General features: G+C 44.9%; 1 protein-coding gene across 3 annotated transcripts in view; it reads left to right on the forward strand.

Moving 5' to 3' along the window:
• The window catches only part of LOC118700448 (fatty acyl-CoA reductase 1-like), a 129,016-nt gene that overhangs the window by 83,690 nt on the left and 26,466 nt on the right, over positions 1-18,860 (forward strand). For all 3 annotated transcript variants that reach the window (XM_036404917.1, XM_036404919.1, XM_036404918.2), the window contains exon 3: positions 6,312-6,487. In XM_036404917.1, the coding sequence (XP_036260810.1) occupies positions 6,312-6,487 (176 nt within the window). The remainder of the gene's footprint in view (positions 1-6,311; positions 6,488-18,860) is intronic.

Consider the following 18,860-nt stretch of genomic DNA (forward strand, 5'->3'; position numbering starts at 1 on the left):
CTGGATAACTTTTATACTTACTGATATTTCCAGGTCCATACAGTGATTCTCACAGCCAATCAAAGGTAATCAATTCTGCAAAGCAGGAACTGAGCAAGGGCACAGGGATCTGACTCCAGTTGGGACTGCTGACATGTATAATGGTCTGGGTTCTCGTGGTCTGTCCAACCCCAGCTGCCGTAAGTGTCCCGAGTAGCGAAGTACTGCTAAGCACAACCTGTCCAGGTGTCTCAGGCAGGCTCCCAGCCGCAGGCAAACTTAGCAAGCAGCTCAGCCCTTTAAGTGAGATCACTCTTTGGTGAGTTCAGCTCATTAGTGATTTCAGCTCTTTACTTGCTAAGTGCCTTGGCAGAGGCAGGGATGAGAGAGGAGAAGAACTGTGTGAGGTTCCACACGTGTCTTTATTGGCAGCCTCTGCGAAGGGTGACAGTGACAGCTCTTCTGCCAAACTGGGCAGAGGCCGGGGTTTATATAGGGTATATGGGTTTTGGGAAACAGTCCGATAGTAAGGGTCAAGGTAAATATGACCTATGGTCTTACAGAGAGATAATGAGGGTCCAAGGTGGAAAAGGGGTCTCTTGGTCCAGTCATCATGACTAAGCATTTCTTATCTTAGGCAACTGACTGCCTAAAATAAGAGGAGGCCTTGCAGGCCCTGTGGCTGCTACAGACATGCTTTGGCAATTGACTCCTGTTTACCCATGGCCTCATTGGGGCATAGTTATGGAGAAGGGTGAGAAGGAAAGTAGTCCTAGGAAATGAGTGGGAAGAAACATTTTCAGTGGTTCCTATAGGAAAAGCTCCAAGTGTTGCTATTCTCCTTCCCTGCACTTACATTCTTCCCTGTCAAACACCAGTGCTGATCTCAAAGTACCACCCAGGGGCACCAGGAATATCTGTGATAAACATCAGAAAACCCCTTGTTCTATCCATGATTTGTCCACCCACATATAACATGGCGCTAGAGACCACAGAAAGCTTTTACATGTCTCTCAAATCCTTCATGCTCCTGTCCACAGTGCCTGACTTGGAAAGTGTTCCAGATTCACTGCTGTGTAATTCAAGTATTCTTGCTCGAAAACAGCAGGCTTGGTCAGCAGCCAATTTTTAAGGAAGCTGGCTGTTCAAAACCACATCTCAAATAGCTGGATATACATATTAGTCTTATCTGACCTTTACTGAAACTTTCTGTCCCTCTCTTTGTTTCTGTAGTCTTCATCATTTAAGTAATCAGCTGTTTTGTTTACTAAGTGTTGGTGGTGGGTTCTGTATTTCCACTACATTAGCTCTACTCAGGGGAAAGTAATAGCTCTGGATTGAAGCATAAGCCGTTAGTTTTTCTGTAATGAGGAACGCTCTGCTGCCTGCTTTCCCACTGATGAGATGAGTTATGCTTTATTTGCCATGAGAAGAACTGTACTTCAAAATAATTTTCTGAAGAGGAAATGAGACAGAGTGCAAAAAAGGGGGGAAGAAAAGGCTCTGTCCCAGTTAAAGCTCCCTGATCTACATTTTCACACATTACTTGACGGAATAATCCTGGTTTTTATTGCTGGAAATTACCAGGCTAAAGATTAATTGCTTGCTAATTACTTTGAAGCTGCCCAGTTACATCTCAAATTTGCTACAATGGCAATTCTAAAATAGTTGTGTACCTTCCTTCTGTAAATGTATTGGAGGATTTTATCAATGGCAAACACAAGTCTGATAAACCCTTTTAGCAGGACTAAACTACAGACATCAGGTGTTTTTTTAAGAGTTGTTTGCATGACTTTGGTGCCTTCAGTAGTTTAAATTTGTGACGATCACTTGTATATATTTGTGTTGCTGATTGAAATCACCGAGGTATGGATGCACATCCTTGGGGGGTGTTATTTTGTGTATTTATATATAGGCTGCTCCCCTGTATTTGTACACCAATGCTCTTTTCAGAAGAGGGATTTCAAACACCCTGGGTTTAAAATTGCTCTACACAGCCAGTGAACACCTTTTTCTTTTAAGAAATTCTTGCCCTGATATTTAATCCCTTGGCCTGTGTCTCTATTAGGATAAATTATATATTTCCTTCACAAGGAGCAATTCTTGCCTATATTCTCCTGAATCATGCTAAGCAATCCCTTCATTTCTTTATATGAGAGGTGAAAGCTTTTGGTGCTTTTTTTTTTGCCTTTTTTTTAATTTAGCTCTCTCAACTTTAATGTGCTCATTGGTTTGCCATTTATGAGTTCCATTTTGTGGAAGTTCTCTGCATTTTCTCCACTTTAAAGGTTGTCATACAGTAATGCCTTGAAATGTTCATGTTGTAATGTAAATTACTAATCTTCCTAGAGAAGCCTGACTTCCTGGCACCTATTAAACACACCCGAGGAAAAAAGGTTTCCTATCTTGGCCACACTTAAAAACTTGACACTTTCTGGGTCAGTCACCAATCACCAGTCACCATTGCCCACCAGTGCAGTGGGGTAGAGGGAGATGCAGGAGTACTGTCCAAAGAAAGGACTACCCAGGCCTTTGAGAAGGCTTTGACAAGACTAAACTCATGCAAGTTCTTTTTTTAAAGTGGACCATGGCTTAGGCACTCTACTTTTCATTACTTTGTATTTACTTCACTGAAAATGCCTCCTGAGAAAGATTCAAAGCCTTTGGCATTTTGCATAGTGGTTCCTTTATTTTTCAGCTGTGCTGTTCCACAGATGTGCAATTCACCCTTTTTTGAGGTTTTTGTATCTTTGTGGCATGGAAAAAATTCTGATTGAAGGATTTGTAGGCAGAAACCCCTCTGAATTATTACATCCTTTAAGGTAAGAGCAGGGAACACCAAGAGCTGCAAAAATCCTTTAGAAAGGGAAATCTGAGCTTAGGAGGGCAGGAATAGGGAAAGTGTCCATCAGACACACTCAGCAAGAATGTTGGGAGAAATTCCAGATGTCCTGTTTTCACATTTTTGACAATGTATAGTGAAATTACAGAGATTTGATTAGTATTATAAATGGGAAATGCCTGATTATAAAATGAGAAATAAGAAATTTTTCCCTCTGTTGAGGGGCAGCACAGCCCATGCTGAACTTACATCTATTTTGAGGTTAAAATGGGAATAGCAGCATTAGGATGCTCAAAAAGACACTGAAATCAGGGTAATGTTATTACTGATTTCCCTGAATTTCATTAATGTTGGACAGCTTGACAGTCAAAGGCCTTTACTTTTTCTCTGATTTTGTAGCAATTCCTGTATCCCTTCAGAAGTGCTGCTGACCTGGCTAGTTTTTACATTCTCAAAAGTTTTGGCTTCTAAAAAGAAAAGACAGAGCAATGCTTAGGCCTCACACAGTTACTGGGGACTTATTATTTATGCTCTTGGTGAGTTCATCAGGATTTAGAGATGCAATTACTATTTACCTTCAGACTAAGCATCATCTTTATATTAAGTACTCCATGAAGTGCAGGAAGCAGTATAAAATAAGCTGCATTTATTTTGCCTTTAAATCTTGCCTCATTTCCCTGTAAAGCACTGACAAGTCTGAACCCTTCAGCTTCCATAAAAGAAGCAGCAGACAACTTCGATTAAAAAGCTACTCCTGTTATCTGATTTAATGGTGACAATATACCAAATGTTCCTGTGCTGCAGAAGGTTTCCAAAGCAGTGCGCTGACTTGTGTGCTTGCATTTGGAAATTGCCTTCATCTTTCAGAGGAATGCAGTGAATCATTGGAGGGGATGACAAGCTGCAGGAGCTGAGTGGCACGTGGTAGCAGCAGGCACAGAGGCTGAAGGGGATATTATCTGCAGTGGCAATATCAGGATGAGATGTAGGAAGAATTTAGCTGTCCAAGGCTGGAACTGCAGAAATACTATTCTTACTTTATATGCCATGATGGAAATAGACAAAGGGCTGATTCATTCCTTCTCTGCCTTTGCATTATTTATGCCAAACAAGTAGACAATAACTCTCATTTTGTGGCATTTTGCACTCTCTGGAACAGAACAAATGCAAATGATTATTTCTTAGAGTTCCACAAGACTCTCAGAAGCTTTGGTCCCACGTCTCTCTTTAGCTTTGGTCTCACGTGTGTTCTCTGAGAAACCGTTCCATTTGTGTCCCATTAGGGTTTGCTGTCATCTCTCAGGATATAATGCATGTTTGGAGAGCCAGTGTAGCATCTTGTTAGAAAAAAAGCTTTTTGCAGACATTAGGGCTGTCAGTGCCTGGGAATTCAGTTCCTACAGTCCAGCCAGCTCTCACCAATACCTTTGCCCGTTAAGAACTCTCTCTAGAGATTTATTTTCTGGCCTAGCCAGACTGATGAAAGATGTGTGCACTCAGGTGCAGTGAGAACAGTGAAATGGCGTTGTCTTGTCCTAACTTGGGCTAAAGTTTCATGTTTATGAAGGATATGCAGCTGTGTGGCAATTTAAAATGAGTGTAGAGTATGGTACATAATGGAGAAGGCTAATGATTCTTTTATCACCTCTTTATCCCTCAAAACCTCAAGGTTTATCTAGATTTGCTTGTCAGATAAGCAGAAAGATGATAATCCCTTAGTCAAAAAGAAAAAGTACTGCTATTAGGATAAATTTAGTCTTTCTTCCGTCTCTTATTATGTTTAATTTGTGTCGCACAATTTCTGCTTGTACATAAGCACTGGGCACATCAAAGGCAGAAGAAACTCTAAGAAAACAAGAGGCCATGGTAGTAAAGATATTTCCAAACTCAGTGTTACTGGTGTGTAGGCTACAGAAGAGGGGAAACACACCAAAAACACAGAGCTACTGAAAAGTCAGCTGGTCCATTCTCCTTCTCCAATGTTCAGTTGTTCCCTGCCTTTCCTGGCACTGCTTATCTAGACAGGTTTTAAAGGTGTCCAAAGGTGGTGTGATTCATCCTTTGTATCCCTCAGTAAACTCTCTCAATATTAGGTGTTCCTGACAGTAGAGTTGTTACCTTGGAGGTGTGATTATCCTTTGGAATCTAGATAATACCTCTTCAGATCCCACAGCCATTCTATTCTGTTTTCTATTAATTATTTCTACCTTTCATGATGTCACTTTGCTCCACAACCCCTCCAAAAAAAAAAAAAAAAAAAAAAAGAAAAATGAAAAGAAAAAGGGAAGGATGGTTGTATTGCACTGAATAGTTATTTAGTTATTTGCACTGGGTGTTTGGTAATTTGCACTGTTTACATTATTTGTATCCTATCATCACATGGTCTTCCCCTTTCCTCCCCTAAGTGTCAGTGTTGGTGGTCTCTTCCTAGTTTGCCCCTCCCATCACCCCTCCGCACTTGTATCCCATTGGCTGTAGCTCCCTTCCTCTGCCCCCTTTCCTCCTACCTCGGGAGAAGGCCACCCCCTCTTTTCCACGTGGGAAGTCACCTGGACCACCTGGTGTCATTATTAATAAAATAGGACTTCGTTCCCGAGAGGAGAAGAGCGCCTTTTATCTTTTGCCTTTTGTAAGATTGTGAGTTTTGTCCTATGTAAGATCGCGAGGGCTAGGGTCTATAGCTAGCTGTATTGGACCTGAACAGCCCACTAGGCACGAATTCTTACAAAGGATCTTGTTAACAGTTTCTATTAATTCAGTTGAAATGGCTCAAATATAATATTGCAGAAATGTATCTTGGAGAGACCTATGGATCATACTTGTAGGAAGAAAAGGGCTGGAAGATGTCTTTAGAGGCCAACCAGCTCCACACATGTTCAGTTATGCAAAACTGCTGGTGGCACTCAGCAGCTTCAGCACTGGGGATTATTGGGATGCCCCATCCTTCCATCCCAAAAGCAGGTCCCCACTGGACTTCTCTGACATAAACAAAGAGTGACAGTAGACAAGGAGCAGCAAAGGAAGAGGAGGAGGAGGAGGAGCAACACTGCCCAGTTCCCCTCCTCTCTGCAAGTCGTTTGTAGAACCATCTAGCCTGAGTAAAGCTGCACAGGCTTTCCCACTCCATACTCTGCCCTCTTGCTCTTTAGCTCCTGTTTTGGTCCTACAGCCAGCCCTCAAGGTGAAGTAGCAAATGGTTGTAGGAGATGTGGATACAGAGGAATTTTGGTGGCTCTCTGAGGAAATGAGTGGTGGCAGAGAAGATTCATTAATCTCTTCAGAGCAATGCTTTACGACCTATATTTTTGTTCTGTTTCCCTTAGGAGGGAACAAGTGAATGCACTATTTTACCATCTCACCTGTGTCATTCCCCAGACAGGAATTCTCTTTTGTGCCAGCTGCACTGATTGATGTGATCAGACTGGCTGTTAATCAAAGCAATCTCAGCAGCCTAATTTGGTACCTGATCTCTCTCTGTTTGTGCTTCAAGGTCTTTGACAGGGTCCGAGAAGATTGCCCTAATTTCCACGAGAAGATTAGGCCTATTAATGCTGAACTCACTCAGCCCAAGCTGGCCATCAGTGCTGAAGACGAGGAGGAGCTTCTGACCCGGGTCAATGTTGTCTTCCACTGTGCAGCCACAGTTCGCTTTGACGAACCCCTCAAGTACGTCCTGCTTTTCTGTGTTTGCTGAGCGGGATCAGAGTGCACTATGGCACTGCCCAGAGCATCCCTTGCATGGCTGCAGTGCTGATTCGCCTGTCCATGTTTGTGCTCCCCGTGGTTCTGTGCTGAACATGGAAGGAGCGTGCTCTGAAAATGCCGTGTGTGTGTGTGTGTGTGTCTGTGTGTGTGTGTGCACACGCATGTCAAAAGAGTGTTGTCTTGGTGCAGTCCCAGGGGAACAAAAGGAAGAAATGCAGGATTAGGTTGTAAGACTGTAAGGAAGTTGAGTACAACCTAAAACTGGGGTGAGGAAAAGTGTGGTTGAGGTCGTTAGGGAGATGTTTTGGCAGAGCTGCAGACAGAAACTGTGTTGTGTCTGTCTCTAAAGCTGGTGTTGTTAATGGCCTTCCTTTGTCACTGAGTAGCTGGAGAGGGAAATGAGCTGTGGTTTGAGAAAACAGCCCATCACAACCTTTTAAATACCCAGCTCCCACTGTAATTAACTGTTTACAATGAGTGCTCGGTTTCTGAGGGAGTTCCCTTGGGAGTGCCTGTCCAGGGAGGCTTTTCCATTAAGAAAAAACAGCAGAAATAAGCCACTGAAACAAGATTAGATGTGTAAATGCTTCTGCGCAGATTATCCATTTCAGCAAACCTAGGTAGATGATCTGCATTGCCAGATCCTCATAGTCTTTTGAAAAAACACTAAAGCTGTCATAGTAGAAAACACAATTCGTAATATCAGTCTTTATTTGCTCACAGGCTAAAGAGATGTCCACTGTGTCCACCATAATTATTTGCTTTTTAGAACAACTAATTAGAGAAACACCAGAAAGAAAGCAGCTCTTGATGTGATCTTGAGCCAATATGTAAGTAGCCACAAATGTTGTTAAATCAATGCACAAATGAGCACACTTTAAAAATAAGTTTCAGTGGCATGAAACATCAAAGGGAAACCACATTTTAAATATGGAGGATAGCTAGAAAGAAGCTAAAAGTTTAAAAGGTCATCAGCTTACAGGCAATGGAAAAACTAAAGACTGATTGTATGTGATCTGTCAAAATCTCTCTAATCTCTCAAGGAAAATTATGATTAGAAGGCAAAATATGAGAAGTTATTCAACTCAAATTATTTCTGACTCAATAATAAAATATATCAGATGGGTAAAAGTTTTAGGAAGTTAAATGTGAAAGCACAATATTGCTGCTTAGTTACGAATTTTAAGCAAAAACTTGGTGATGACACAAATAAAAATATTTTTTCAACATGGCAGAAGCTCAAAGATTACAACAGAATATGTAAAGCCAATAGATAGGGGGGCAAAAGCATTGCTGTGAAGATACTGGAGAAACAGCAGTGGAGACACTAAATGAATTATTGACATCAACATGCAGTAAATTTAGAAAATTCTCCAGATGGAACTCTTGAGGGCAGAAATCAGAAATTGTGTTATATTGAAATATTAATAGATGCTGGTTTAATAGAAGTAAAAAAAATAATGATAAAGCAAACAACAAACTGCCAGTGTTAGAGATATTCCCTTTGAAGGCTGTAATATATGGTAGGGATAATTCATGCTATTAATGTATGGCATAAAATACTGTAAAATCCAAAAACTATGTCTCTGACCATCCCGGCCAGGAGCCGCTGTCTGTCCAGATTACAATGAGTTCCCAGACACAAGTTAAGATAACGAGCAACGCCTTAATGTAAGAATAGAAGCTTCCAGGGCGATGATCACCGGTATCCCGAGTCGTTGGGAGCCACCCAAGAGCGATTATCGCCCTGCCGATTGCATCTATCAAGACAGTCAGCAGCGCCAAACCGATACATCTGAATACATGGCTTCCCCAGAGCCCCTTGACGCTGACTACACACCTGGAACTGGCTTTTGTCCAGCTCTGCACATGGAAAGAAACAGTGATGCATGTGAAGAGACACAAAGGAAATTTGGTCATCTTTGCCTCGGGCACAATAAACTGTATAAGACCTTGCTGCAAGAAGCAGAATTCGTGAACGGGGGAGACTCTGACACTCGAGGGGTCGGGTCCAGGTTCACCCAGCGCCGATCCCGGGCTCGATGCTGTCTCTTTGGCCGTGGTGGTCTCGGAGACCAAAATTCGGTCACTCAGACAAATTATTGCTAAATTTTTGATAATTTTGGCTCACGATTTGATCATTTATAACAATCTGGTGACAACCCAAAGTGATTTGAATTTGGGGTTCGGGACCCCTTCGCACCCAGAAGGTGCCCCGCTGATTTCAGTTGTCTGAACGGGATTGGAGTCCGTGAGACCAATCAAAAATTACCAAACCGAAACCGGGGCCACAGCCAAAGAGGGGTAAAAACAGGCCCAGCTCTCAGAAACTCAGCAAGATCCAGGGGATCTCCGAGCCTGAGGTGCTTTTTCCACTCGGAAATTGATGTGCATGAAGAATCCACGCAGGAAAGGAACCGTGAGTATCGCGTGGTTGAGTGGGGTGTGACCGAGCCTGTGTGTGAGACGTGACTCTGTCACAATGTGAGTGTGGACTCCAGAATCCCATTTCCACCATCCCGCGAGGGATGTGGTCGGTCAAGGGGGAAGCGGACGCTTTTTCTTAACACGTGGGACCCGGGACTCGTAGGGAGTTCAAGGGGGGAAATAGGTCACGGTCGGGTCAGAAAGGAGAAAAAGACAGTCTTGGAAAATTCCAGGAGCCTGTCTGCCTTCTGATCTGGAGAAAACAGGTAAGAAAACTGGAGATCAGTCGAAAAGTCAGCAGAATGGTTCTCCGTTTGACTGAGTAAGACTGGCGGCATTTCGCAAGCTCAGGAAATCAACATTGGACAAGCATTCGGGACTCGCAACGAGTGTCCCAGCCGGACGAGACAAGGTGAGAAAATTCCCAGGTGGGATTTTTGGAAATACGGTGTTGGGAAAGAGCAGGTTCCGGAGAAAACCCCAGGAAAAATTTCCCCAGGGTCCCGAGAAAGTTCTGCCAGAAATCCCAAGGGATAGTCCTTTGGGGTGGATGCTAGAGCATTCAAACGACAGTCCCAGGAGAGCGGGCAGGTCCAAGGAGAAAATGATACATTTTTGTATGGAAAAATGGGGAGGGAAGGACATCAGAAAATATGTGGTTTGGCCGGTGTTTGGCACATTTGAGGCATGGACTTGCGAGTCTTTGTACGATCACGTATTTGATCGCCACCCACAGGATTTTGAGGAAATTGAGTATGCCGAAATGTGGAGGTACACTTGTACAAGTTTATACCTGGTACGAGCACACCTCTGCGTGGTGAACAGGGGAAAGAAATTGGAACCCTTGGACAATCTTCCACCTCCCTACCTTGTTCCTCTGCCCCAGCCTGGACCAGCTCAGGCACCACCGGTGCCTGTGTTGCCTCTCAGGGCGGCGATCCTGCTGGGTCAGGTCTCGGCGCTGCTGCTCCCATGTGAGCAGCCGCTGCCACCGACCCTTCCCAAAACTGAAGAAAAACAGGTAACCGTCCCCAAAGTCAGCTCTCCCTTGGCCCATCGAACAAGATGGTGAATGAGGAGGGCAACCACGGGAGACAGTGAGGATGAGGAAGAAAAGCCCAGCTTCTTCCCTTTATGGGAGGTGCGGATGGCTCCTGGAGTTATCGGCTTTGTACACATGCTAGTCGATACCAGTGACATGAGAGTGTTCAAGAAGGAGATGGGAATGTTGATGGATGATCCTTTGGGGGTGGCGGAAAGGCTAGATGAATTTCTAGGGACCAGCACCTACACCCATGAGGATCTCCAAGCGATCATGAGATTGCTGTTCAACAATGAGGAAAGGGATATGATCAGACTAGCCGCGATCAAAGATAGGGAAAGGAGAAACCCCAATGGGGAAAGCAGGGATGAGAGATGGCCAAACCAGAAACTGTCCTGGAATGCCCAGATGGAGGAGGGGAGGCAGAAAATTATAAATTTAAGAAATACGATAATTTGGGGTATCAGGGAAGCAGTACCCAAGGGACAGAACATGAGTAAGGTACTCAGGGAGTGCCAGGGAAAAGATGAAATGCCCACAGAGTGGTTGGAGAGGCTCCGAAAGGGCCTGAGAATGTATTCGGGGACGGATCCTGATTCTCCAGTCGGGGTGGTTTTGCTGAAAACTCAGTTTGTGGCAAAATCCTGGGAGGACATTTGGAAAAAGCTAGAAAAGATAGATGGTTGACAGGAAAAGGGCTTGCAGGAGCTGCTTCAGTAAGCCCATAAAGTCTACATGAGGCAAGACAAAGAGAAAGAGAAGATCCAAGCTAAGGTATTGGTAGCTGCAGTAAGGGAAGCACAAAAACAGGCGCAGGTCAGAGACATGGCGAAGAAGGTGCCAGTGAAGAAGCAGAACCTTCCCAAGGAAAAGGATCAAACGATCAGAAGAGAGATTTTGAGTGCTATTACTGCAAGCAAAAGGGACACATCCGAAGAAATTGTCCCAACAAAGCCAAGGACCAGGCAATGTTTCAAGAAGATGAGGGCTGTCAGGGGCTTTTCAGTTTGGGGTCCAGAACACTGAGGTAGCCCTTGATAAAATTAAAAGTAGGACCCCACAGGCAGGAGATGTGGTTTATGGTAGACTTGGGGGCAGAACGGACAGCGGTGCAGCAGCTGCTGCAAGGGTGCTCTCTGAGCGACGATTCAATGATGGCAATTGGGGCAAAAGGGGAACCCTTTGAGGTTCCAATCATAAAAGATGTAGAAATAGAAACGGAAAACAAAAGACTTACAGGAAATATATTATTGATACGGGATGCAGATTTTAATTTACTGAGGCAGGACATGATGGTAGCCCTAGAAATCGGCTTGGCAGTGGAGAATTCCCGGCTCAGGGTGAGAATATATAAACTCACCGTCCAGGACAAGGAGAAAATAGACCCGAAGGTATGGTATGTCCAATTAACATAAGCTGGGAGGTTGGACATAGAGCCGATTCGTGTCGAAATTGAGAGACCAGAAGACCCTATTTGGGTCAAACAATATCCCATCTCCATGGAGGGGAGGAGGGGATTGAAAGCGGTGATTGACAAATTGATAAAGAAAGGAACGTTGGAGCTATGCATGTCCCAGCACACACCCCAATTTTGGCTGTGAAAAAGATGGACGGTAGCTTTAGGCTGGTGCAAGATTTAAGGACTGTGAATCAGAGAACTAAGACTTTGTTCCCCACGGTCTCGAATCCTTCCACTTTGTTGAATAACATTTCTCCTGAGGACATGTGGTACAGCGTGATTGACTTGAAGGATGCTTTTTGGACCTGTCCTTTAGCAGAAGGCCAGAGATTATTTTGCCTTTCAGTGGGAAGATCCGGAGACGAACAGAAAGCAGCTCAGGTGGACGTCGTTGCCTCAGGGCTTCGTGGATTCCCCAAATTTATTTGGGCAAGCACTTGAGCAGGTTTTGAGTAATTTTGTACCAATGGAGGGGACAAAATTGCTACAATACGTAGACAATTTGTTGGTTGCAGGTCCAAGGGAGGAGGTTGTAAAGGTGAGCACCATTGAGCTTTTGAACTTTCTAGGGGAAAAGGGATTGAAGGTGTCAAAGTCGAAATTGCAATTCACAGAGCCCGAGGTCAGGTACTTGGGACATTGGTTAACCAAGGGAAAAAAGAAATTGGATCCAGAAAGGGTGGCAGGGATTATTGCCTTACCACCCCCGCAAACAAAAAGGGAGGTCAGACAGTTTTTGGGGTAGTTGGGATATTGCCGGCAGTGGATTGAAGGGTACAGTGAAAAGGTGAAGTTTCTATATGAGAAACTTCCACAGACTGAATCAAATGGATGAAAAAAGATGAAGAAGAATTCAGGGGAGTCAAGGAAGCACTCACAGCGGCACTAGTCTGAGCCTCCGTCATGTGAAGAAACCTTTCAGTTGTTCGTGGACATGAGCAATCACACAGCACACGGGGTGCTGACACAGGACTGGGCAGGGGTCAGGAAACCAGTAGGTTACTTATCGAGGCTTTTGGACCCGGTCCGCAGAGGCTGGCCCACCTGCCTGCAGGTGATTGTTGCTGTAGCATTGCTGGTGGAGGAAGCTAAGAAGGTAACCTTCAGCACACCATTGGTAGTATTTGCACCGCACAATGTGCGGGGCATACTACAGCAAAAGGCAGATAAATGGCTCACTGATGCTAGATTGCTGAAGTATGAGGCCATTTTGATTCACTCACAGGATTTGGAATTGCGGACAATGACCGTGTAGAACCCTGCACAGTTTTTGTTTGGGGAAGCTTCAGGGGAGCTGGTTCACGATTGCGTGGAGGTGGTTGAATTACAAACAAAGATCAGAGAGGATTTAGAAGAGGAAGAGCTAGATAAAGGAGAAAAATGGTTTGTAAATGGGTCAAGCAGGGGGATTGATGGAAAAAGGAAATCAGGATATGCAGTTGTGGATGGACGAATGGGAAAAGTGATTGAAACAGGGCCCCTGAGCGTGAGTTGGTCAGCACAGGCTTGCGAACTCTATGCAGTTCTGAGAGCCTTGGTGGGACTGAAAGGGAAAAAGGGAACAATTTTTACAGATTCCAGGTATGCCTTTGGAGTGGTTCACACCTTTGGAAAATCTGTGTAGAAAGGGGGTTGATCAACACCGGGGGAAGGGACTGATGCATGGGGAATTGATCCAGCAAATCTAGAAGCTCTAAGGGGGCCAGAGGAAATTGCGGTGGTCCACGTGAAGGGACACCAGGCAGGGATTCAGTTCTGAACCAGAGGAAACAATTTGGCAGACCAGGAAGCCAAGACCGCGGCACTGATGACTAAGTACCCTGGAGATCGAAGGGATCGAGGTCCCAGATGACCCTCCTCAGCCCTCCCAAAAAGAGATCGAATGCTATGAGAAGACTGGGACGAAATTGGAAGAAAGTAAGTGGAAATTACCTGATAGGAGAGAACTAGTTTCTAAGGGTTTTACCAGGAGGATTTTGCGGAAACTGCACCAGCGAACACATTGTGGGGCATAGGCCCTGGCAGAACAATTTTTGAAATTTTTTGGGTGCAAGGGAATTTACGAATTGGCCAAACAGGACGTACAAGGATGCCTGATTTGTCAGAAAATTAACAAAACAAGGGCAAGACAAGCCATCCTGGGGAGTCGCCCTATTGCGTACCAACCATTTGAAAGAATACAAGTTGATTTCAAGAAGTTGCCAAAGGTGGGGAGATTCAAGTTTGTGCTTGTGATCATGGACAAACTGACTTATTGGGTGGAGGCTTTTCCCAGCCCACGAGCAACAGCTCAGACGGTGTCCAGAAAATTACTGGAGGAAATTGTACCCTGATACGGGGTGGTGAATTACATTGATTTGGACCAAGGGACACATTTTACATCAGAGATTATTAAGCAGATGGCTGATGTGCTAGGCGGTTGGTGGTGGGAATACCACACTCCATGGCATCCCCAGAGCTCAGGACAGGTGGAAAGGATGAATCAGACCTTGAAAGCGCAGTTACCTAAATTAATTTTAGAAACTCGGGTGTCTTGGTTGAAATGCCTACCTTTAGCATTCCTTAATATCAGGACGATGCCTCATTCAGAGACAGGGCTCTCACCATTTGAAATGCTATGTGGGATGCCATATAGACATGGGATGCCGGTAGGACACCCCAGGCTTGAGGACTGCCAGATTCAACCATATCTGGTTGCAATCAACAAAAATTTGCAGGAACTTAGGAAACAAGGGATATTATCTCAGAGTGCTCCTCTGGAATTCACTATCCACAAAATTCAACCGGGTGACAGAGTGCTTGTGAAAGTGTGGAAAGACGTACCCCTCTGTCCTCACTGGGAAGGTCCCTTTCTTGTGCTCCTGACAACAGACACGGCCGTTCAGATGGCGGAGAAAGGCTGGACACACGTGTCTAGGGTGAAGAAAGTCGAACATCAGGGGGAAGTGCCCGAGTGGAGGGTTACTTCTTCCCCAGGCCACTTGAAACTCAAACTCCAACGTCCTTGTTAATGACCAACAGCGAGCGGATAAATTGTATACTGACTGTGTATGCTATCCGTTTGTACATTTCAGGTGTGAATATTGTCGGGGGTGTTTGGTGTACACTGTAGAAGGGGACAGAGGCCAAAAGGGTTGTGCACTCGGTGTCTGGAGGAGGAGCTTGAGCTGACTGACTGAATCCTAACCCTAGCCACAAGTCTAGGAATCATTGAATTAGATTCACAGGAGTGGTTTCAGATTTTTCAAAACAGGGTGCGTGAAAAACTTAGATCTAAGGCAGAGGTTCTGGATGTGGAGTGCCAGAAATCAAATCAAGGTACCGTGCTCTGATGCCGTCAGAATTTCCCGGTGGGGCGCCTTCAAAAGGAGGCATAGTCAGAGAATGTGTTCCCTGAAGAATATTCCTGCTGCCGCGAAGATGGTCTTCCTCGCTGCTGGTGGCACCCCAGGGGGCAGAGGCAAAGGCAGAGGAGTACGCCTGGTGGGAATCCTGACTGGCCTGAGCCTAGCCATGTGCAGGACACAGAGTCTGCACATTGAGGTCCCAATGAGAGGCAGAAATGACAGCTCCGCAGATGAGTGTGGAAGTTGACTCAGGTGGTCCCAGTTGAGCAAGGGGACGGGAAACCCTCAGCATACCAAGTCCCAGAGGAATGCATCAAGGAGCCTGGCAGGGACTGTTGGAAAAATGACATGAGGGTCAAATTATGTAAATTGGACAAAGGGATTTAGTGTATCGATCCCGAGGCAGGGTCAAGGAACAGGCAGTCAGACGAGCACAAGCATCAGATACGGAGACCGAGTGCAGAAATAATGTCAATCCCCGTTTGCAACCAATGCAATCGAACCATCTGGGTTGGGGGAAAAACAGAATCGATTTTTGTCGCGTATCACCAGGTGAATCCATTGTGTTATGACAATGCGAGGCTGGGGATATGGACAATGAATGGGAAAATTTATTGGATGGGACGAAATGTTAAATTTGATAGCAAATTTACCTTGAGCAGGGAACCAGTCATATTGGATTTGGCACGGGTGAATGATGATAGGGTGTGCCTGCAATATGACAGGGTTGTCTGTTTCACAAAAAATAAAGATGGTGAGGATCCTGAGGGAAGAATGAGGGAGATCACTCAGGAATTGAAGAGAAGAGAGTCAGAACTGAGGAGAAAGTTAATTGAACAAGAGAGATTGAAAACTCTGGGAGAACAGTACGAATTACTTGAGAAACAATACACTGATGGGGAATTACCTTCCCCGGACAGGAATCTATTTATTGATTTGATGCAAGAAATTGCAACGGAACTGGGATTGTCAAATTGCTGGATTTGCGGGGGGCTGAAGTCAGCAGAGAAATGGCCATGGAAAGGGGAAGGTTTGGCTCCAGAACAGCTTCTGAAATGGGACAATCCAAGAGTCTCAAAATGGCACAGAGGCCTGAGGGATGGATTTTGGACCAGAGGGTGATTGGAACCGTTTGCATCAGTCGGGAAGGAAATACATATACCGAAATAGTGGGATACACTCTGTGTGTGACTAGCCTGATGGTAAATTCAAACAGTAAGGGCAGGGTCTGGCAACCAGAACCCCCTGCGGGGTACTGGAGCCGGAAGAATGAGACCAATTGTGAATGGAACAGAAAAATAGGACTTTGCTGGGTCAAAAATCCTGGAGCCAACCCTTACCAATCCTTGGAGGGCCTGAGAGAATACTGGGGAGACCCAGAGAGAACAAACATTAGATGGAAAGCCCTGAATGGAATTTATTGGATTTGTGGGGAAAAGACATACAGTGAGTTACCCCCAAGGTGGAAGGGATCATGCACTCTGGGCATGATCCGGCCAGTCTTTTTACTCTCCCTTGAATGAAAAGTAACCTACTAGGGGCTCCTCTGTATGGGACCCTGAGGAGGGAGAGGAGAAGCTTGAAGAAGATGATATCTGTAGTAAGTGGCAAACAAACCTGGGGAGAGGAAGAGTGGCTGGCTGTGAGAATAATTGATTATTATGGACCAGCCACATGGGCTCAAAATGGAAGCTACGGGTATAGGACTCCTGTTTATTTACTGAACTGGCTGATTTGGCTGCAGGTAGTGGTGGAAATTGTATCAAACCACACCTCAGAGGCCCTGGATTTACTTTGTTGGCAGCACACCCAGGTACGGGCATTTGTGTACCAAAATCGAATAGCTTTAGACTATTTGCTGGCCGAAGAAGGGGAAGTGTGTGGAAAGTTCAATGAATCAGAATGTTGTATTGAGATTGACGATTATGGGGAGACCATAAGAGGATTGGCAGCCAAGATCAAGAAAGTGGCCCATGTCCCCGTTAAAAAATGGAATTTGATTTTGCAATCTTCATGGTGGGACAGATTGTTTGATGGGGCCTGGTGGAACAAAATAATGTTCTTTGTGCTGTGTTCAGTAGCCAGAATCCTATTCCTGCCATGTCTAATACCTTGTTTTCTTAGACTGATCCACTCTGTGGTACAGGGGATGCAGATAGCAATAGTGCCCGTGGACCCGGAGCTGGCTTCTGGAAGCAACACACTTAAGATCATGAACCTGGGAGAGAAGAAGTATGCCAGCAATGCTGCCGAAGTATTGGCGAAATTTGAGAAACGAGTGAAAGCGAGTATAAACAATACTGAGTGTCAGGGTATTCCACAAGGGGAGCACAGGATAATTTAATAAAGGTTGCTCTCTTTGTGAAAGACCCTTAATGGTGGCAGGTAGAAGTAGAAATAAATAGAATTTAGCAATTTGGGTTATAAAGGGAGCATGAATTAAATTAGTGATATAAAAGGGGAGGGATTGTAATGTATGGTAGGGATAATTCATGCTATTAATGTATGGTATAAAATACTGTAAAATCCAAAAACTATGTCTCTGACTATCCCAGCTGGGAGCTGCTATCCAGATTACAATGAGTTCACCAAACACAAGATAAAGAGCAACGCCTTAACGTAAGAATAGAAGCTTCCAGGGCGATGATCACCGGTATCCCGAGTCGTTGGGAGCCACCCAAGAGCGATTATCGCCCTGCCGATTGCATCTATCAAGACAGTCAGCAGCGCCAAACCGATACATCTGAATACATGGCTTCCCCAGAGCCCCTTGACGCTGACTACACACCTGGAACTGGCTTTTGTCCAGCTCTGCACATGGAAAGAAACAGTGATGCATGTGAAGAGACACAAAGGAAATTTGGTCATCTTTGCCTCGGGCACAATAAACTGTATAAGACCTCGCTGCAAGAAGCAGAATTCGTGAACGGGGGAGACTCTGACACTCGAGGGGTCGGGTCCAGGTTCACCCAGCGCCGATCCCAGGCTCGACGCTGTCTCTTCGTCTGTGGTGGTCTCAGAGACCGAAATTCGGTCACGCAGACAAATTAATAAATCTTTGCTAAATTTTTGATAATTTTGGCTCACTACTTGATCATTTATAACAAAGGCTAAAGAACTCTGAGCAACTCAGCAAAAATCCGTGCCAGGCCCATATTATGAGCACAGTTCTGTTCATCACTTCACAGAAGGGATGCAGTCAAACAGAAATGTGCATGGAAAAGTAAATTTTATCTGAAATGTAGCTCACGTAGAAGTATTCATCCTGATAGAAGGGCAGGAGAAAATAGAAATTTACAGAAAATGCTTCACTTTAATAGCAGTGTGTGAAAAGTATTTCTAGCTTTAGATACAGTGATCCAAATATTGATTGTACTCTTCAGCTGATGTTTGCATTCCTTTGGACTATTTATATTTTCTCTTTGAAAGCTTCTACTCCTGGGCTGAGCAGATTACATATGCCTAAGTCTTCTCCCTCCTGTGCAGGAGAGTGTCCAATACAAAGCATGCAACAGAGTCTGCTGGTTGAGATGTGTTACAGATTGTCTCTAGGACAATTTCTAGCAATGCTGAGTGCTTAAAGGCCACCATTGCTAACCAGGACATTCTTATGCTTATCACTTCTCATCTCCATTCCTTGGGAACTTAAGCTGTTATCTCCAGTGGTGTCTTCTTTGATTATGAGTAGCTTCAAACCAAATGAGAGTAGGTTTAGATTGGATATTAGGAGGAAATGCCGTACTATTAGGGTCCTGAGGCTATGGCAAAGATTTTCCAGAGCAGCTGAGGCTGCCCCATCCCTGGAAGTGTTCCAGGCCAGGTGGGAGGGGGCTCTGAACAACCTCGGATAGTGGACAGCAGCCCTGCCCATGGCAAGGGAGTGGGACTGGATGATCTTTAAGGTCCCTTCCAAGCCAGGCCATTCTATGATGCTATGAATCTGTTTTTCTGGGCCCAGTGACCCTTTCCTGCTTTCTGAAACCATGTGTTCTTCTGGTTTAGCAGCAGTCCCTCCAGAGAACACTGAATGTGTACCATAGGAGCCACAGTGCCTCAGGG

Source organism: Molothrus ater, chromosome 5 (genome assembly GCF_012460135.2).
Source record: "Molothrus ater isolate BHLD 08-10-18 breed brown headed cowbird chromosome 5, BPBGC_Mater_1.1, whole genome shotgun sequence".
Taxonomy (NCBI): domain Eukaryota; kingdom Metazoa; phylum Chordata; class Aves; order Passeriformes; family Icteridae; genus Molothrus; species Molothrus ater.